General features: G+C 43.5%; 1 protein-coding gene across 3 annotated transcripts in view; it reads right to left on the reverse strand.

Moving 5' to 3' along the window:
- The window catches only part of LOC123762336 (uncharacterized), a 117,763-nt gene that overhangs the window by 27,570 nt on the left and 67,693 nt on the right, over positions 1-22,500 (reverse strand). For all 3 annotated transcript variants that reach the window (XM_069325976.1, XM_069325968.1, XM_069325970.1), the window contains exons 3-4: positions 12,281-12,459; positions 699-761 (exon numbers count right to left, since the gene is read on the reverse strand). In XM_069325976.1, the coding sequence (XP_069182077.1) occupies positions 699-761; positions 12,281-12,459 (242 nt within the window). The remainder of the gene's footprint in view (positions 1-698; positions 762-12,280; positions 12,460-22,500) is intronic.

The following is a 22,500-nucleotide window of genomic DNA, read 5'->3' on the forward strand; positions in this document are numbered from 1 at the left end:
CCTCACCTATGTCTCCCCTCTCACTTCTCTCCTACACTCTCCCCTCTTCACTAGACCCCCCCCCCCCTCCCGACTCTTGCTTACACTCTGAACTCATTTTGGAGAGAGAGAGAGAGAGACAGAGAGAGAGAGAGTAAAGTGAGTTACTCTACTCTCCCAACTTGAACAAACTCCGAAAATCCTGCCGTAATTTTTGTGGGAAAAAGTTTTAGGATATTAAGCTCGGCATTTTTTCTCCTGAAACAATGAAATCCATTTTTAACAATAAAAATAGTTTTCACGGTGAAAGCAGCTCATTGAATTATTCATGAATGTAAAATTAGTTTTTGGTAGAGTACTTCACGTAAGGTCAGAAATATCATCACGGAAAATGGCAAATACCCTTTACTTTTGGGGTCACAGTACAAGAAGATAAAAAGGAAACTTAAAGATAACAGCTAGAGGTCAAGGAATGTTCCCCATGACTCATGCTGGTACTCACCATAACCATGACTCATGCTGGTACTCACCATAACCATGACTCATGCTGGTACTCACCATAACCATGAGAGGCGCCTCATGACTCATGCTGGTACTCACCATAACCATGAGAGGCGCCTCATGACTCATGCTGGTACTCACCATAACCATGAGAGGCGCCTCATGACTCATGCTGGTACTCACCATAACCATGAGAGGCGCCTCATGGAGGTACTCACCAGATAGGAAAACCTGTTCTTGCGTCTGATGAAGCAGAGGACCAACAAACCCGTCAGTATGAGCTGCAACACAGAGAAAGGTTACATTAGCCTCGAGCCAGATTCACGAAGCAGTTACGCAAGCACTTACGAACCTGTACATCTTTCCTCAATTTTTGGCGGCTTTGTTTACAATTACTAAACAGTTAATGAGCTGCGAAGCACCAGGAGGCTGTTTATAACAATAACAGCAGTTGATTGGGGAAGTTTTCATGCTTGTAAACTGTTTAATAAATGTAACCAAAGCCGTCTAAGATTGTGGGAAAGATGTACAGGTTCGTAAGTGCTTGCGTAACTGCTTCGTGAATCTCGCTCCTTGTCTCTCTCAGTCTCATCGCTTCATATATAAACATATTATGGATAAGAGGCTTGTGAGGTGTATTATTAGCCAGCCTTTTACAAGAGGCTTACATCAACTCCTCTAAAAGTTAACATTCTAATTACTATTTATGTGTTTGTAAAGGTCAATATTGTCAGCAAAAATGATGATAAAATATATTGTATATGTTTTATACGTGTGAGTACATAGCAGCATGTTGAAGACAGGATATGTATATAAAACCAATATTATCACAACTGCAAAACCTTCAATTTTAAATCTCACACAGTAACTATAGTATAATTCAAGTCTCTTTATATATATATATATATATATATATATATATATATATATATATATATATATATATATATATATATATTGGTGTATACTGGCAGCAGGCTTTCTTTTAAACATGTCTCATTGAATATGACCGCATATTCTGTATTTACTAGCTAAGAAAATAGAGGGATAGAAGCCCTAAATCAAAAGATAGTAAATACAGAATATGCGGTCATATTCAATGAGACATATATATATATATATATATATATATATATATATATATATATATATATATATATATATATATATATATATATATACCAGTTTGTGTTCAGTTGTCTTAATTACCGGTAATTGGTTGCCCCAATACATGTGTTGATCAGAGTTGAGTGTATGAGGAGATATCAGCGATGAAGCCCGATACAGCCGCCAATAGGGACCGCGCCCTTTAATTACATTTACCCTATGTGCTGTTGCTACCCTGAATATATTTGCAGTTAAAATGTTGTGTTGGAAACCATTTAAATACAAATGTGCTACTCTAAACTTGTATGTTTGAGGTTTGGCTGGGATATCACGAGCATGGGCGGATAGCCTCGGCCAGGCGGGCCAGGCGGGCCAGGGGGGGGCGAGGGGTATCCTCGGCCAGGCGGGCCTAGGGTATCAGAGAGTCAACTATATAGAGTCAGCAGCCTAGTATCTGAGAGTCAACTATACAGAGTCAGCAGCCTAGTATCAGAGAGTCAACTATACAGAGTCAGCAGCCTAGTATCAGAGAGTCAACTATACAGTCAGCAGCCTAGTATCAGAGAGTCAACTATACAGAGTCAGCAGCCTAGTATCAGAGAGTCAACTATACAGAGTCAGCAGCCTAGTATCAGAGAGTCAACTATACAGAGTCAGCAGCCTAGTATCAGAGAGTCAACTATATAGAGTCAGCAGCCTAGTATCTGAGAGTCAACTATACAGAGTCAGCAGCCTAGTATCAGAGAGTCAACTATACAGAGTCAGCAGCCTAGTATCAGAGAGTCAACTATACAGAGTCAGCAGCCTAGTATCAGAGAGTCAACTATACAGTCAGCAGCCTAGTATCAGAGAGTCAACTATACAGAGTCAGCAGCCTAGTATCAGAGAGTCAACTATACAGAGTCAGCAGCCTAGTATCAGAGTCAACTATACAGAGTCAGCAGCCTAGTATCAGAGAGTCAACTATACAGAGTCAGCAGCCTAGTATCAGAGAGTCAACTATACAGTCAGCAGCCTAGTATCAGAGAGTCAACTATACAGAGTCAGCAGCCTAGTATCAGAGAGTCAACTATACAGAGTCAGCAGCCTAGTATCAGAGTCAACTATACAGAGTCAGCAGCCTAGTATCAGAGAGTCAACTATACAGTCAGCAGCCTAGTATCAGAGAGTCAACTATACAGAGTCAGCAGCCTAGTATCAGAGAGTCAACTATACAGAGTCAGCAGCCTAGTATCAGAGTCAACTATACAGAGTCAGCAGCCTAGTATCAGAGAGTGAAGGTGTTCACCAAGTGCTCAAGACAACAACAACAACAAGGAAACACTACCAAATACAGTCTAATCAAGGCTTGTGATTGGCTATTTGTATGACGGCCACGCTGGTTCAGGCAAAATAATGACTTACTACGAATAAATAACATTTATGTTAGGATGAGTTGTGGGAAATTGGACACCCAACAATGCATTAAAATTGAGTGATATAAATAAGGTGGAAATATTAACAAGTATATACATATTATATGTGTTAATATTTCCATCATTTATAATATACATATTAATATTAACATTATATATTTTAGTAATTGAAATATTAACATTTTTATTGTTTGTTTGTCCAAAGTAAGTCAGACGCTTGGGGGTCGCCTGACCCAACTCTCTAGATGATGCATAAAGGGGGGTCGGCCCCAATGCCAGCGTTTAAGAGTTTACGACATCTATGAATTTGTTTCATACTTTTGATACGTGTGTGTGTGTGTGTGTGTGTGTGTGTGTGTGTGTGTGTGTGTGTGTGTGTGTGTGTGTGTGTGTGTGTGTGTGTGTGTGTGTGTGTGTGTGTGCGCGCGCGCGCGTGTGCATTATAATTATAAGACTCAAATATTCCATTTCGTAATTGTGACATTGAGGTATATACATATTATATGTGTGTTTACATATTATGTGTGTGTGTGTGTGTGTGTGTGTGTGTGTATACACACACAAACACACACACACGTATACACAGGTTAGGCTGCAAGGATCACTCAAGACACACTCTACCGTCTTGCTTTATTGTGTACATAAAGTAGTACTCACCTTACGGTCAATAAAGGATAACAACTACAAATTCCGCATACAGCCCCATAGCCTGGGTCTACTGCCAGTAATACCATATACCAGACCCTCCACAAAGTGTCAAACTTCTAGCCACGAACTAGGAACATTAATCCCAGTTTACTAAGTTGATAAGCAGACCATTCCTGCCTTCCCCATCCTTTCTTCTCGCCTGGTTATGTGCTTGTAATGAGTTATGGCGGAGGTTAATGGCACCGGTGACTGCAGAGTGCTTGTAAGAAGTGGTGAGGGTGGTGTTGGTGTTGTGGTGGTGAGGGTGGTGTTGGTGTTGTGGTGGTGAGGGTGGTGTTGGTGTTGTGGTGGTGAGGGTGGTGTTGGTGTTGTGGTGGTGAGGGTGGTGTTGGTGTTGTGGTGGTGAGGGTGGTGTTGGTGTTGTGGTGGTGAGGGTGGTGTTGGTGTTGTGGTGGTGAGGGTGGTGTTGGTGTTGTGGTGGTGAGGGTGGTGTTGGTGTTGTGGTGGTGAGGGTGGTGTTGGTGTTGTGGTGGTGAGGGTGGTGTTGGTGTTGTGGTGGTGAGGGTGGTGTTGGTGTTGTGGTGGTGAGGGTGGTGTTGGTGTTGTGTTGGTGTTGTGGTGGTGAGGGTGGTGTTGGTGTTGTGGTGGTGAGGGTGGTGTTGGTGTTGTGGTGTCCTGGTGGAGGCCACTAGGGTTAGTGGCCCTCAGTGGAAATGTTCAGTGATGGTGCCTGCAGTCCCAGGCGGCTGGGAGGAGCCACGGGGGTCACGGAGCCTCTCAACAACACAGAATTCAACGACACTTTTGATCTCAATAACGATTGAACCTTAAATCGTTCTGAATGAACCAACACATTTTAATTAAAACGATATTTTAAACTTTTAAAAATTAGGATTCAAGTATTGGGAAATTTTGTGTTAAATAAAGTACAGAACTTTATATTGCTTAGAGCTGCTGACTGCGGCATTATTTTGTAAAGTAGAAAGGCTTAGTGAGGGAGCTGACCAAGACCTTGTGAAGGAAGCTGGGGTCAGCTTTAAGTATTATGGGAGAGTGAGCCGAGTGGTGGAGACCTGCTCCTGGACCACAGTGGCCACACCACGTGGGCACTCCACCCATTACTGCCACCACCTCCACCTCCACCTTCCTCTCCATACAGTGTTTACTCACCCCCCCCCCTCCCCCCCTTGTTCAGTATTAACAATAGTGAACTTAATTGTGGTCAAGTGTGCATGACCTTGGGTATATCTTGAGTTTATCTTGAGATGATTTCGGGGCTTTCAGTGTCCCCGCGGCCCGGTCCTCGACCAGGCCTCCACCCCCAGGAAGCAGCCCGTGACAGCTGACTAACACCCAGGTACCTATTTTACTGCTAGGTAACAGGGGCATAGGGTGAAAGAAACTCTGTCCATTGTTTCTCGCCGGCGCCTGGGATCGAACCCGGGACCACAGGATCACAAGTCCAGCGTGCTGGCCGCTAGGCCGACCGGCTCCCGCCTAACTATTAATTACGGTAAGATAATGTAACCGTTGCAGCCAAACACTCCAACAAACCAACTGGCTACAAGGATCACTTGGAAGACAAGACAGAAGGGCAAGCTCTGGCCCAAATATTAAGCCAACTGTATCGTGATAGCATCTTGCCGATACGGGTTAGAAAAATGCAGCATATAAGAGCTTTGTCGTACATAAAAATTTCGCAAAATAGGAGCTTTGTGGAATGTTTTTTAATAGTAGATTCCACAAAGTTCTAGAAGGATAAAATAATAATGGCACCACGGACTGATAGTTGGATAGTTGGAATCGTCTTCGTTAAACACGAATGAGCAGAGGTACAGAGAGAGAAGGAAAGGAAACTATCAAGGGGAAAGCGCCAAGCCATTGCCAATATATTAGCACTGGGAAGAAGTCAAGATAAGGATGTGGGATGGGACAGGGGGAAAGGACTGGTGCCCAACCACTTGTGGACGGTCGAGGATTGAACGCCGACCTGCATGAAGCGAGACCGTCGCTCTACCGTCCAGCCTAAGTGAGAGAGAGAGAGAGAGAGAGAGAGAGAGAGAGAGAGAGAGAGAGAGAGAGAGAGAGAGAGAGAGAGAGAGAGAGAGAGAGAGAGAGAGAGAGAGAGAGAGAGAGAGAGAGCTAACTTACCCGCCACGGTCAAGAGCGGGGACCATTACGGACCACAGAGGGGCCGGGTGACACCATAATGTCGCCTACATAATGTCTGCCTCTTGCCCCCCTCCCCCCCCCCCCGCCCTGGTGCTGGTCGCCAGGTAAGGTCAACTATGTGTCTTATACACAACACATCTCTCACAATAAAATTGATGACACCGACACAGATTACATCTTCAGGTACTAGAAGGCTCAATGTCCCTAAGCACTAGTGAAAACTAGTGATAAAAAATGGCGATACATAACTGGTATGGTGCAATGGCTAGCAATAATATGGGGAGCCTTGCTGTAACCTCCAATATTATACGAGGCCGCATGCTAATGTTACGACTTTCCCGACGTCTTGTTCTGTGTGTGTGTGTGTGTGTGTGTGTGTGTGTGTGTGTGTGTGTGTGTGTGTGTGTGTGTAATTACCTAAGTAATTACCTAAGTGTAGTTACAGGATGAGAGCTACGCTCGTGGTGTCCCGTCTTCCCAGCACTCTTTGTCATATAACGCTTTGAAACTACTGACGGTCTTGGCCTCCACCACCTTCTCACTTAACTTGTTCCAACCGTCTACCACTCTATTTGCGAAGGTGAATTTTCTTATATTTCTTCGGCAACTGTGTTTAGCTAGTTTAAATCTATGGCCTCTTGTTCTTGAAGTTCCAGGTCTCAGGAAGTCTTCCCTGTCGATTTTATCAATTCCTGTTACTATTTTGTACGTAGTGATCATATCACCTCTTTTTCTTCTGTCTTCTAGTTTTGGCATATTTAATGCTTCTAACCTCTCCTCGTAGCTCTTGCCCTTCAGTTCTGGGAGCCACTTAGTAGCATGTCTTTGCACCTTTTCCAGTTTGTTGATGTGCTTCTTAAGATATGGGCACCACACAACAGCTGCATATTCTAGCTTTGGCCTAACAAAAGTCATGAACAATTTCTTTAGTATATCGCCATCCATGTATTTAAATGCAATTCTGAAGTTAGAAAGCATTGCATAGGCTCCTTGCACAATATTCTTAATGTGGTCCTCAGGTGATAGTTTTCTATCTAGAACCACTCCTAGATCTCTTTCTTTATCAGAATTCTTTAAAGATTTCTCACATAATATATAGGTTGTGTGTGTGTGTGTGTGTGTGTGTGTGTGTGTGTGTGTGTGTGTGGTGTGTGTGTGTGTGGTGTGTGTGTGTGTGGTGTGTGTGTGTGTGGTGTGTGTGTGTGTGGTGTGTGTGTGGTGTGTGTGTGTGTGGTGTGTGTGTGTGTGGTGTGTGTGTGTGTGGTGTGTGTGGTGTGTGTGTGTGTGTGTGTGTGTGTGTGTGTGTGTGTGTGTGTGTACTCACCTATATGTACTCACCTATATGTGCTTGCAGGATCGAGCATTGACTCTTGGATCCCGCCTTTCGAGCATCGGTTGTTTACAGCAATGACTCCTGTCCCATTTCCCTATCATACCTGGTTTTAAAATTATGAATAGTATTTGCTTCCACAACCTGTTCCTGAAGTGCATTCCATTTCCCCACTACTCTCACGCTAAAAGAAAACTTCCTTACATCTCTGTGACTCATCTGAGTTTCAAGCTTCCATCCATGTCCTCTCGTTCTGTTACTATTCCGTGTGAACATTTCGTCTATGTCCACTCTGTCAATTCCTCTGAGTATCTTATACGTTCCTATCATGTCCCCCCTCTCCCTTCTTCTTTCTAGTGTCGTAAGGCACAGTTCCCTCAGGCGCTCTTCATACCCCATCCCTCGTAGCTCTGGGACGAGTCTCGTTGCAAACCTCTGAACCTTTTCCAGTTTCATTATATGCTTCTTCAGATGGGGACTCCATGATGAGGCGGCATACTCTAAGACTGGCCTTACGTAGGCAGTGTAAAGCGCCCTAAATGCCTCCTTACTTAGGTTTCTGAATGATGTTCTAACTTTTGCCAGTGTAGAGTACGCTGCTGTCGTTATCCTATTAATATGTGCCTCAGGAGATAGATTAGGTGTTACGTCCACCCCCAGGTCTCTTTCACGCGTCGTTACAGGTAGGCTGTTCCCCTTCATTGTGTACTGTCCCTTTGGTCTCCTATCTCCTAGTCCCATTTCCATAACTTTACATTTGCTCGTGTTGAATTCTAGTAGCCATTTCTCTGACCATCTCTGCAATCTGTTCAGGTCCTCTTGGAGGATCCTGCAATCCTCATCTGTCACAACTCTTCTCATCAACTTTGCATCATCCGCAAACATCGACATGTAGGACTCTACGCCTGTAAACATGTCGTTAACATATACAAGAAATAGAATTGGTCCCAGCACCGATCCTTGTGGTACTCCACTTGTTACTGTTCGCCAGTCCGACTTCTCGCCCCTTACCGTAACTCTTTGGCTCCTTCCTGTTAGGTAGTTCCTTATCCATTCTAGGACCTTTCCCCCCACCCCCGCCTGCCTCTCGAGCTTGAACAGCAGTCTCATGTGCGGTACTGTATCAAAGGCTTTTTGGCAGTCCAGAAATATGCAGTCTGCCCAACCATCTCTGTCCTGTCTTATCCTCGTTATTTTATCATAGAATTCCAGAAGGTTTGTTAGGCACGATTTCCCTGTCCAGAACCCATGTTGATGTTTGTTCACAAACCTAATGTTCTCCAGGTGTGCAACCAGTCGTAGCCTAATTATTCTTTCCAGTATTTTACAGGGGATGCTTGTCAGTGATACAGGTCTGTAGTTAAGTGCCTCCTCCCTATCTCCTTTCTTGAAGATCGGCACGACATTTGCCTTCTTCCAGCAACTGGGCAATTCTCCTGACATAAGTGACTCATTAAAGATCATTGCCAGAGGCACGCTGAGGGCCTGTGCTGCTTCTTTTAGTATCCACGGTGATACTTTGTCTGGTCCAACTGCTTTAGTTGCATCTAGAGTTGTCAACTGTTTCATTACCTCCTCTGCTGTCACCTCTATATCTGATAGTCTTTCATCTAGGGTAACCCCTTCCAACAATGGGAGCTGCTCAGGCTCGGTAGTGAACACTCCATGGAAACTGGCATTCAGTGCCTCGCAGATTTCCTTGTCACTTTCAGTATATGCCCCCTCTGTCTTCCTTAGTCTTGTCACTTGGTCGTTCACCGACATTTTTCTTCTTATATGACTGTGTAGTAACTTAGGTTGTTTTTTCGCTTTGATTGCAATATCGTTCTCATAGTCCCTTTCCGATGTTCGTCTTATGTTAATGTAATCGTTCCTAGCTCTGTTGTATCTGCTTCTGTTGTCCTCTGTTCTTTGTCTTCTGTACTTCCTCCACTCCCGCCTGCTGGCCATTTTTGCTTCCTGACACTGTCTATTAAACCATGGGTTATTATATTCCTTCTTATTTTTTCCCTTTACCGTTGGTATAAATCTCTCTTCGGCCTCCTGGCATTTCTGTATGACTAGGTCCATCATATCTTGGACTGTTTTTCCTCTAATTTCTTCCTCCCACTGCACTTCACCCAGATAGTCCCTTATCCTCATATAGTCCCCTTTCCTGTAGTCAGCTCTCCTTTCCCAGATCTCTTGTCCCATGGTCATAATTTTGAATTCCATCATGTAGTCAAAGACTAGGACACAATGGTCACTGGCCCCTAGAGGTATTTCATGCTCTAAATTCTCGATATCTTCTACGTTCTGGGTGAAAATCAGGTCTAATAGGCTCGGTGCATCTCCTCCTCTTTCCCTTGTGTCTTCCTTCACATGTTGTGTCAGGAAATTCCTGTCTATAACATCTACTAATTTTGCTCCCCACGTTTCATCCCCTCCATGGGGATTCCTTGATTCCCAATTTATCTCTCCATGATTTAGGTCCCCCATGATCAGCAGCTTCGCTCTCATTCTGTGGGCTAGTGTTGCTGCCTTCTGCAGTTCATCTATACATGCTTTGTTGTTGTCATCATACTCCTGCCTGGGTCTTCTACTGTTTGGTGGGGGATTGTAGATTACCATGATCACAATCTTCCTCCCATCTACTGTCAGAGTTCCATGTATGAAGCTTGTGCACTCATTGGTAACTCGATTTCCCAGGTCTTCAAACTTCCATTTCCGCTTTATTAGGAGTGCTACTCCCCCTCCCTGTCTCTGTGTCCTCTCTTTTCGTATCACCTGGTACCCTTCAGGAAAGATTGCATCTGAGATCATGTCATTAATTTTAGTTTCCACAATTGCAACTATGTCAGGATCTGCTTCACTCACTCTTTCTTTTATCTCTTCTGCTTTATTAGATACCCCATCAGCATTGGTGTACCAAACCTTGAGATTCTTCATGGAAACTCTTGTACCAGAGTTCTCCCTTTCTCTGGGGGTCTGGGGGGATCTGGGGGATGTCTGGGGGGTGACTGGGGGCAGAGGGGATCTGGGGGATCTGGGGGGTGTCTGGGGGATGACTGGGGGCGGGGAGGGTCCGGGGGATGTCCGGGGGGATCCAGGGGGTGTCTGGGGGGGTCCGGGGGGTGTATGGGGGGTGAAAGAGTTCAGGAGGGGTGCTTGGGGGGCTACTGGGGGCTGGGCTTCTAGGAAGGTAGGTAGGAGGGTCTGGGGTAGGGCCTGGGTAGGTAGGTCTGGAGTAGGAAGGGCATACTGGGTCTGAAGATTAGGGAGGGCATAGAGGGGTTGGGAGATGGCGTAAGGTTGGGAGACAGATAGAGGTTGAGAGGTTGGGAGGGGGATGGATAGAGGGGGTGGGGGGGACCTCCCACCTCCCTCCCTGTGTGTGTGTGTGTGTGTGTGTGTGTGTGTGTGTGTGTGTGTGTGTGTGTGTGTGTGTGTGTGTACTCACCTAATTGTACTCACCTAATTGTGCTTGCGGGGGTTGAGCTCTGGCTCTTTGGTCCCGCCTCTCAACCGTCAATCAACTGGTGTACAGATTCCTGAGCCTATTGGGCTCTATCATATCTACATTTGAAACTGTGAATGGAGTCAGCCTCCACCACATCACTTCCTAATGCATTCCATTTGCTAACTACTCTGACACTGAAAAAGTTCTTTCTAACGTCTCTGTGGCTCATTTGGGTACTCAGCTTCCACCTGTGTCCCCTTGTTCGCGTCCCACCAGTGTTGAAAAGTTCATCCTTGTTTACCCGGTCGATTCCCCTGAGGATTTTGTAGGTTGTGATCATGTCCCCCCTTACTCTTCTGTCTTCCAGTGTCGTGAGGTGCATTTCCCGCAGCCTTTCCTCATAACTCATGCCTCTTAGTTCTGGGACTAGTCTAGTAGCATACCTTTGGACTTTTTCCAGCTTCGTCTTGTGCTTGACAAGGTACGGGCTCCATGCTTGTGTGTGTGTGTGCTCCATGCTTGTGTGTGTGTGTGTGTGTGTGTGTGTGTGTGTGTGTGTGTGTGTTCACCTAGTTGTTCAGTTGTTCTTACGGGGGTTGAACTCTGCTCTTACGGCCCGCCTCTCAACTATCAATCAACTACCACCCCCCGCCACCACAGCCACCACCATCACCACCACCACCACCACCACCACAGCCACCACCACCAACACCAACATTTCTCCAGAGGCAGCTCACGTTACCAGCCTGGCCAACTGTGCCTCCGTCCTCTTTAAGACCTGACCAGGCCAACCTTGTGTCCATAACTGTACAACTTGGCTCATATGAACTTCCCGCCAGATTACCACCATCATAGGCATCACTCCCAACAATGACCACCTCCACTGAATAAATACTTCTAATTTTCCGACAGTAAATCATTTGATCGCGTTGTTCTTCACAAAGTAAACAAAAAAGATTTGCAATATGTTTGTAAATTTGTTGGTGGAAATGTTGGGGTTGGCCTGACGTGTTGGGCGTGGAGCTGTTGATGGTCTGACTGTCTGGTTGGGTAAGGTCACCTGTCGGGCTGGTCATAAAGGTTAGGTAAGGTCACCTGTCGGGCTGGTGATGAAGGTTAGGTAAGGTCACCTGTCGGGCTGGTGATGAAGGTTAGGTAAGGTCACCTGTCGGGCTGGTGATGAAGGTTAGGTAAGGTCACCTGTCGGGCTGGTGATGAAGGTTAGGTAAGGTCACCTGTCGGGCTGGTTATAATAAAGGTCATCTTGCTACTCACAAAAGTAATTCGAGCTGGTTGGTGAGTGATTAATGTTGGGAGAGCTCGTAATTGGTTATTAGGCCAGATTATGCCTCCATGGTAACACATTTACTGCCACTAGTATATGTTAGCCCAGATACTCTCTCTCTCTCTCTCTCTCTCTCTCTCTCTCTCTCTCTCTCTCTCTCTCACACACACCCACACACTCTCACACCAACCCGTTCTCGCACTTGCTTATAGTCAATATTGGCTTATTTAATAAGTGCATATGTGACATAATACACACACACACACACACAACCTGTGGAGAAGATATGTGGTGTTGGTAAGGTTGGTGTAGCAGGCACACAAGAAGACTGGTGCAGAGAGCCACCAGCGTCAACAAGGGTCCCTCCACACGCCCACCAATACTCTCAAGAGGAAGGTACTCACTACAGCAGCGGGGACGTAGGTGGGTATAGTCTCGAAGTACTGTAGAGACGACGTGTAGGACCTGAGCACAAAGTAGATAATGAGGTAGAAAGTGCCCAAGAGGACGGCCGAGGTGCCGCAGGTGCCACACAGCAACACGTACTTGCGGTTCCAACTCTTCCACCAGGGTCGGGAGCGGTCTGTCGGAGGGAAGGAACATTATTGTATGCAATATTACAAGCCTCCAACACATTCTTAACACTAATACTGTTGATACAATACTATTAGACAATGTAACTAATAATGAAGCGAGAATAGCATACTTATTCTGGATTCCACGATAGGTAGAAGATCAGACAAGACTAATAATCGTTTCAATTAGTTTTTTGTTTTTAATAGGCAATTAGTGAGGCTAAGAGGGAGTTGGAATCGCCAGTCGTTTATAGATAAGAAAAAGCATTAAGTTTGTGGAAGGGTCCCCCCCCCCTGGGGGCAAGAGGGTCTGAAGCCAAACAGTTAGGGCCCCACACCACCCACACACAATCAGTTGATTAACGGTTGAGAGGCGGGACCAAAGAGCCAGAGCTCAACCCTCGCAAACACAACTAGGTGAGTACACCTGCAAGGAAGAGGAGGGAGTTAAGAGGCTCGTAAGACCTGAGAGATGAGCAGGAGGCGGCGTGACAATAGAAGGGAGGAGGAGGTAGTGTACGCAGGGGCTACCCATACCAACGTGAGAATAAGAAGCCAGCCTTACGGGCAAGTTACAGAGTTGTTTGTTGTTGTTGTTTGAAATTGTTTTACATCCAGCTACTGGGAACACAAAGTGCCAAGTAGCAGGGGCTATGGCGAGCCCGTAGTGAACTATCCTGGCACAGGAGCCTCAAGTAGCAGGGGCTATGGCGAGCCCGTAGTGAACTATCCTGGCACAGGAGCCTCAAGTAGCAGGGGCTATGGCGAGCCCGTAGTGAACTATCCTGGCACAGGAGCCTCAAGTAGCAGGGGCTATGGCGAGCCCGTAGTGAACTATCCTGGCACAGGAGCCTCAAGTAGCAGGGGCTATGGCGAGCCCGTAGTGAACTATCCTGGCACAGGAGCCTCAAGTAGCAGGGGCTATAGCGAGCCCGTAGTGAACTACCGTGGCACAGGAGCCTCAAGTAGCAGGGGCTATAGCGAGCCCTTAGTGAACTATCCTGGCACAGGAGCCTCAAGTAGCAGGGGCTATAGCGAGCCCGTAGTGAACTACCGTGGCACAGGAGCCTCAAGTAGCAGGGGCTATAGCGAGCCCGTAGTGACCTACCCTGGCACAGGAGCGGGTCTGTGACTGTACAAGGTTGATAGTCGCGATGTAAGGCGCGTGTTAATAACGCTGTGTGTTCCCGGAACACTGTCAGACAAGGAAGGAGGATGAATGTCTTGGAGGTGCGAGTGTTGTAACAACATTACCGCAAAATTATTATGTTTGGAAATGTGGCGAGGAAGTGCCAGGGGCCATTGTGTTGGAATTTATTTTGAGACAGGTATATGGAACTATGTAAAGGCCAGTATGTTGTGCAGCCCACCATGCAAGCTGGACACTAACTTTAAATTCACTCTACAGAGTCTAGCAGGTTTTTTCCATTTGTATTTCGTTTTGTTCACCAAAATATTAATGTAATACAACCTATCCTCCAATTATAATCCATCAAAAATACAACCTATCTCCAAAAATACAGCCTATCCTCCAAAATTACTACCTACCAACAGAAATACAACATATTTCCAAATATATATAACTAAATCCTCCAAAACAGAGCCTACTGTGGCGCACGTTCACTGCTCTTTGTCACCCAGACCACAAAAGGCCCCCGGGCACGACCACAGAGGACCCACTATTAAAACATTGATTGTAGCCATGATATATATGTGCTTCAGCCTACAGTTTAGACCTATTGTCTTATGTATGACCCTCTGTCCTGTGTGACAGTGAATACCAGCATTATCCTCACTTTAATAAGACTATCAAAATCCTCAGATTAGGCAAAATTGTAATTAATTTTGTCAATAAAGATGTTAATAATAATAATAACTCTCAGAGGGCCTCCACTGTGCAGCGTGAGGTAAAGCCGGACGTCCTGGGAACATCCCGTCGACGTACAGGAACTCCCGCGCTGAGTGCTCCACAAAGAGACAATCAAACAAGGTTGTCAGTGTGTGGGCGATCCCTGACCCGCCAAATACCCGCGCAGGAATGGGGAGTAGGCTACGTATCTCTACCTAACTCTTAACATTTACACCGCAAGTACTTACGATCGTGAACATCTTTCCTCAATTTTTGATGCCTTTGTTTACATTTATTAAACAGTTTACAAACATGAAAACTTGCCAATCAACTGTTGTTATTGTTATAAACAGCCTCCTGGTGCTTGGGAGCTCATGAACTGTTTAATAAGTGTAAACAAAGCCGCCAAAGATTGAGAAAAGATGTATAGGTTCGTAAGTGTTTGCGTAACTGCTTCGTGAATCTGGCCCCAGGCCTCTTCTCTGCTCCCGACCTAGGCTAGTTTCTCACCTTCAACTGATATCTTCACCCACATCAATATATACATAACTATTTTCCCCATAAGTAATATAGTCAATGTATGCGGTGTATTCGGCTCGAAAAATCAGGCGAGTAATTAAGAGAACATGGTTCTGAACAGTGTTAAATTTGATTAGTAAATGTAATATTTAATAAACCAATAAAGTGTACATGGTGTTGTTCCTCTGTTGCTGGTGTCTTGCAAGGAATTCCTGTTGACCACTTCGCCCTGCGTGTCCACCAAGCATACACCTGGCAGCGACCCAGTAATACAAGTGACAAACTGCACACAGTTCCGGCCCGCCGGGTTAATGACGCTACCCAAGAACTATTTCTTACGCTGCAGTGAAATTCCAACACTCGGGTCCAGTGACAACTGTGACACAGCCCTTGGCACTAGTCCAGGGTGTTGTACTACTCCACACACCTGGAGTTAAACAATTAGGTTTGCCCTATAAGCAACCAGACATCAGAAAGTCCACCGACTGATTCTCTACTGGTATACAGCGGCCCTTCACACAGGCTCACTACACTTCCACTAAACTCTAGACTCGTCACGCACGTAAAATTCTCCAAAATTTTTGGAGCTGACGTAACTTACGACCTCCCCGTCCGAGTTCTGAGGCGCAGTGAAGGTTTGCCCGGGACAGAAGCATTACTAATGTGCGACTCGCACGTCACGTGACACCAGGTCACTCTCCGCTTGGTCACTCCAGTGACCAAGGGCCCGCCACTCCAGTGGCGGGCCCTTTCAAAAAGTTTGGCAAATATTCTCTAGGCAGAGACCGCTGTCGCCGGCCATTAGTACAAAAATTAGTACATTTTGTACTAATGGATATGTAGAAATGATCCGATAAAGAAGACAAGAACATAATCTAACCTCTCCTAAGCCCAGTACATTATATATATATATATATATATATATATATATATATATATATATATATATATATATATATATATATATATATATATATATATATATATATATATATAATATATCCATTATACCCGAGGCTGGGCTTATTAGGCCCGGTTTGTTAGCATCCATTAGCATACCTGTACAAGACGTGTATATTATTGAGTATATCACCAGTATGGCTGTGTTATCGTCCTCGCGGGATGGGATTGGGACAATATTGTACAAAACTTTACAGTTGTGGTACACGCGGAGAAAGGAAGGCGAGGCTATAAAAGGATGGCAGAACCAAGACAACTTTTATTATACTCGTGTAAGACATCCAGAGTCAACAATAGCAGGGAGGGGGAGAGGGAAGGGGGGGGGGGGGGAATGTGTGGGTGTTGTTGTGTCTGGTGAAGTCCCAGGGCCTGGCAAGGATCTGTGTACTCACCTCGGTGTGACTGCAGGCTGGAGATACGCTCCGCTTTCCTAACGTTCTCACATTAATGCACGACTCATTTCTCACGCTATCATATTCACATTTAAAACTCTCAATACAATTAGCTTCAACGACTTCTACATCTAACCTATTCTACTTATTAACAGCTCTAACACTAAAAAATACTAACACTTTTCTGCTGAGTCTGTGATTCAGAAGAGAGCAGCACTCAACAACAGTACTCGGTGACACAAAGTGCTGTTGGGAATTGGGTAAAGGGTCACACGACTTCCAATTCTTTAAACAGTCGTTGTGGCCTAGTGGTGAAAGTACTGGACACGCCAAGGTGCATGAAGCCTCTAGCTGTCTGGGTTCGAATCCTTCAGGGGTGAGGCGTTTTCTGTTGCATATTGGTTTGTGAACAATTCAAACTTGTTTGTAATTGTAGCACGTCTCTTGGCTTCGCTAATTTTATTATACTACACATTATATGGCTTGTTATCACAATAAATTTGAAATATTTTGTAGTGTATTCACTGTTCTTGCAGTTTGTACTGAAAGTGACAAAATAAATGATGCTATGTATACATTTATGTATTCATAAAACAATAAAGAATACCAGTCTCCGTGGTGTAGTGGTAAGACACTCGCCTGGCGTTCCGCGAGCGCTATGTCATGGGTTCGTATCCTGGCCGGGGAGGATTTACTGGGCGCAATTCCTTAACTGTAGCCTCTGTTTAACGCAACAGTAAAATGTGTACTTGGATGAAAAAACGATTCTTCGCGGCAGGGGATCGTATTCCAGGGACCTGCCCGAAACGCTACGCGTACTAGTGGCTGTACAAGAATGTAACAACTCTTGTATATATCTCAAAAAAAAAAAAAAATAAAAAAAAATAAACGTAGCCAAAATTCACAATGACAACAAATAATTTGACCGGGTCCCTATACATAGCAATCTTCAGACAACTCTGTTATCTAAGATCTGTATTTTTGACAAATGTTATGTAAGTAATTTACGAGCCTTTTGAAGCTGAATACATATACTGCTGCAGTTGTTACTTATAAATGCATACAGCGAAAGTTTCCACCTGAGATGATACCAAAATTTAGCTAGTCTAAATACATAATATATACACGTGCTGTATATATTCATATTTAGCATTTTTAACCCCCCACACAATAATTATACAAAATTAATAAATATAAAACAATAAATCAATCAGAAATAAAATTTTCACTGAACAAACATGATAAACGCGACAACCCTGCCGTCACGTTCTCAGATCCAACAAATTATAAATATGGTAAAACCATAATAAACATAAGTGTAAATATTGAAGTGTATATGATTACCTTGATCGTCTGGGGGTTCCTCGTCCAACATATACACCGTCTCCTCCCGATCCTCGGCCAGAGAGTATAAGGGAGTTAGACGCCCTATGTTCATACTGAGATGCCTTCACTGCTCTCTCCTCGATGCTCACTTGTTGCTCTAGTCATATTAAGCACTAGACTTTATACCAACTTCTCTCTCTTATACCAACTTCTCTCTCTTATAGAGAACTTGTTCCAATATTACATTGTTCTGGGATTTCTGTACAGTGACAGTGTTCAAATATATCACTGAGGTTGATATATTACTTTTTAACCCACATTTTTCTGCTTGGTTTGTCATGATTAATCTAGGCAAAAACATTGAAAATCCGTTTCCAATATCCCGTAAAGTTTCATAGGGATTCCTGAGTACTATTTCCTGAGCATCGAAATCAGAAATTGGTGTAATAAACATTGCAGAGCTTCCGTTCTCACATGTTTGGTTCATATCGTTTCTCATCGTTAAAACACAAACATTTATCGTACAAATACGTGCGTGTATTGGGGTCTCTTTTTTTAACAATCAATAAAAAACCTGATTGTATTCCCGTATTTTGTCCGGCGACTCAACACAATTGCTCACTACATTATACTACCGCCACCACAGCATCAACACTGTAAATGTATTATCTAATTCAGTCACACAATGCAAATCTGCATTAGAAAGCAGGAAAATCAACATTGTTTATTCCGTTATTGAACACATAAATGATGACGGCCTCCGATGAGTTATAAAATTGACGACAATGTACCAATTTCACTATTCAGACAAATCTTACAAACTGGGGGATAATTATTATATTAGGTACAGAAGCACCACAATATAATTGATGACTTCCAACGTCAAACACACATTATATTTTGAAGACAGAGACAGAGAGAGAGAGAGAGAAAGAGAGAGAGAGAGAGAAAGAGAGAGAGAGAGAGAGAGAGAGAGAGAGAGAGAGAGAGAGAGAGAGAGAGAGAGAGAGAGAGAGAGAGAGAGAGAGAGAGAGAGAGAGAGAGAGAGAGGAGTGTGTATGTGTGTGTGTAATTACCTAAGTGTAGTTACAGGATGAGAGCTACGCTCGTGGTGTCCCGTCTTCCCAGCACTCTTTGTCATATAACGCTTTGAAACTACTGACGGTCTTGGCCTCCACCACCTCAGAAACTAGACCTCATTTCCTCGTAGTCTCTGATAGGTAAACATTGATAGGTAAGGAAAAAAACAAATGTGATCAGGTATCAAAATTCCCCCTAACTCACCAGCTCAATCACCTTAAAATAAAATATAAATACCAATTTCTATTTGTCAAAATGTTACGATTTTTAAGATGTTACTTTCTGAAAATATTTAATAAGGAAAAACAATCGTTGGGATTTATTTTGGCGTGAAAAAAATCGCTAAATAATATGTTGAGGAAGAAGCAGTGGCGGAGCGCGGGAAGCTCCGCATCTTTGTTGGCTCTCGGGGAAAAGAATATTAGAAAAAGCGAGAGGCCGAAGAAGCTTCAAGCAAAAGTTTCCAGTGCAAGACTGAAGAAGTTTTCTTGTGTAGCGGCGTTGTGTCTCCGGCAAGTTCCTTAATTATGCTTCTCTTGACGTATTGGTCTTGCTACTGTCTTCTGTGTTGGTGCCCACTAGCTACTGTCTTCTGTCTATGTGAATTTGTTCATTTGATGCATCACGCTATTGTGATTTCTGTGTGTCTGACTCCGGTTAGCAGGCTGACAGCTTTCCCTTCCTATAGCTCACGGTAAACTTTACCCTGTAAGTTTCCCTTTGCAACACGACCCGCCAATCGGTTAAAATCGAGGTATGCAATTACTGCTGGGGTGAAGAGAGCCGACCAGCGTTGATGCTATGCCTCCTCCTCCTCCTCCTCCTCCTCTCTGGCCGGACACAACCCAGACCAAATCGCCAGCGAGGCGTGGGACAAGTGTTTAGGATGAACCCGTTGTTACCTACACGAGTGAACCCAGCTGGCAAACCGTGCTCAAGTGGCGTTTAATCAACGTGGGGTTAATGTTATCAACGTTACTTCATTGTTACATCTATGTCGCAATAACGTGGCTAAAGTATGTTGGGACGACGACGTTTCGGTCCGTCCTGGACCATTCTCAAATCGATTGTGCGATTGTGCGACAATCGACTTGAGAATGGTCCAGGACGGACCGAAACGTCGTCGTCCCTTCACCTTCTAGTGTATAGTCTGGTCAACACATCTACGTCATTTGTCCAGCTCTATCCGGTTGAAAATTGACAGCAAATGAACTTACCAAGTATTCTGTTCTTCCTGTATTATATTATATTTAAATAAAAAGACTTTCAATATTTTATTGACGGATGTGACCTTGTGGTTATCCATTGTCGGAGACAGGTAAGGTGTTAGGCTTATGGAGGTCTCCCTTGGCCAGCAACTAACCTTCTCCAGGATGCAACCCACAACAGTTCCCTAACTTAAAGCTACCTTTTTATAATAGATCATAACTTATATAAAGGTGTACGATAATGTAAGTCATTTATTAACAGGACGATGACAGCGGTCTCTGCCCGCAAGTATCAACTGAGAGACGTATAAACATGCAATCATTTTAGATGTAATAAAAAAATCCACACCAAATTCACCATAGAAAAGTTACATTTGCTGTTGTCTCTTGGCCGTGGTAACTTCGCCAAATACAAAATAAAGGTAAGAAATATAGGATAATGGGTTAAGCGGGAATGATGGTGAAAGTGTGAAGGAGTGATGATGGTGATGGTGGGGGTAATGAGTCGTCCCGCCACCACCAGGGCTCCCCCGCGCCAACAAAACTCACTCACCGGGACAATGTTGGAGATAAAAAGAGGACGGTTGATGATGATGAGATGGAGAACACACGCTGGCTTAATTACCGGAGGTGCCACGCTACGCTACGCCACCCAACATCATCCTCCACTTTATACTCACAAGTCCATTACTACAAGACTATTACTACTGTAGAGATACACCCTCATCAGTCTACACTTTTTGATGACAATGTTTTGCTTGTTAAGGCTTTATTCAGTCTAACACAGATACGCGGGGCAAGTGCTAAAACCTATCATTAGAGCAGAAAACATTAGGTAGAGTATATTAGTCTAAAGGTATCGAGCATAGCAACACCATAGAAAATAATGAAGGAAAATGTAACATTGCTGCATCTCTCGATAAATTAATATTTCTTAAATATAGATTGTACTACATAATCCCTCGTGCCTCTTGATTCATTATATTATTGGCAGCTGTACACAAGGCTTCTCTATTCTATATAACACTGTGAAGCTGTATACGAGGCTTCCTCATACAATGTAACACTGTAGCTGTATACGAGGCTTCCACATAACAATGTAACACTGTAGCTGTATACGAGGCTTCCTCATACACTTACAATGTGTAGCTGTATACGAGGCTTCCACATACAATATAACACTATTAATCGCAGTCCTGCTTGAGAACCACCAATTGACACTCTTTAGTGTCTACTGTAATGCTAGCCTATAAAAATGAGGTGGAAACCAATTTATTATAATTAAATACTTTACATTTTATGTAAATTTGAATGATTTAATTAAAACGAAATTTAGTATACTACACAAATTAAAATTAATAATATTGACATGAACTGTTTGTAATAATAGAGATGTAGTATACCTTTATTATTAATTTGAATAAATATGACGGTAAATATATCGAGAATTTAGCGCGTTAAATATAACTTTAGTCAGCATGTAATATTAAATTAATTAATCACGACTCAGCCCAGATTCCGTAGGAGAGGAATTTAACGGCCGTGGGTGTTTAATTCACCTCCCTAGTTATGGCCTGTAAATGTAACTAATTTGTGACTTATTTGCATAATGGTGAATTGTGTAGAAACAATGTAATCATTTGTTTATGTAGTCTACGCTTATCAACAATAGTCGGAACATTGTAACCTGTTAAGGTAAGTCGGGAAGCTATATGGCAATATAATATGCAGGAGAGAGCAGCCTAACATGACCATTTTTAAAATGGTCAGCTGTAAGATATAAACAAACATGGGTCTTGGTTATTAATAAGTCAGTAAATCTTAGAATTTACACTGTTAGGACATGCTTAAGATATCACAGTAATACTGGACCTGAATTCATCAAGCAGTTATGCAAGTAAACCTGAACATCTCTTCAGGTTTACAAACGTTACAGACAGGTAATTTGTAACATCCTGTCAGGTAGGACAGAGGTTACAAACCTGAACATCTTTTCTCAATCTTTATTTACATTGAATAAACATTTAATACTACTACTGTCTAGTGTCTGTTAATTCAAAATGTTTTACTATTTCCCAATCAAATGTTGTTATTGTTATAAACAGGTCCTAGTGCGCTTGAGCCCATAAACTGTTTAAATTAATATATGTAAATAAAGCTGCCAAAGACTGAGAGATATAATGGCTGGCAAGTACTTGCGTAACTGCTCGATGACTCTTGACATTGGTTTATAGTGAATCATGATGTATTACTGAAGGTACATACACTCGAGTATGGGTTAATTTTTTTCACGAGTTTAATTTTGGGTGAATTTATCACTGTGAATTCCTTGCCACCGGGTGCTTGGATGCCATAATTATTAAATCTCGTCTGTCCACGTAATTGTAGACTGGGGAAATGATTTGTGAGGTGAAGTTTTTACATGTTCCGGCATTATTAGGACTTAATTTATCTGCACCTTTTCTATGGTATTATTATTGAAATTAATTTCAATTTCCCGCACACTTAAAATTTTACCGATTGAACATATGCTACGGATTTTAGCCATTCCTGAACTTCCAAGATCATCTATTTTACGAGTTTAATTCCCTGAGCTTAGGCTGAGATGGGGATAAGAGACCACTTTACCTGCATGATTGATAACTCAGGCAACAATGGTATATAACAAATGCTAATCAGCATATGCATGTTTTCTTATGTCCTCCATGGTCGGGG

The sequence above is a fragment of the Procambarus clarkii genome, chromosome 2 (assembly GCF_040958095.1).
Source record: "Procambarus clarkii isolate CNS0578487 chromosome 2, FALCON_Pclarkii_2.0, whole genome shotgun sequence".
Classification (NCBI taxonomy): domain Eukaryota; kingdom Metazoa; phylum Arthropoda; class Malacostraca; order Decapoda; family Cambaridae; genus Procambarus; species Procambarus clarkii.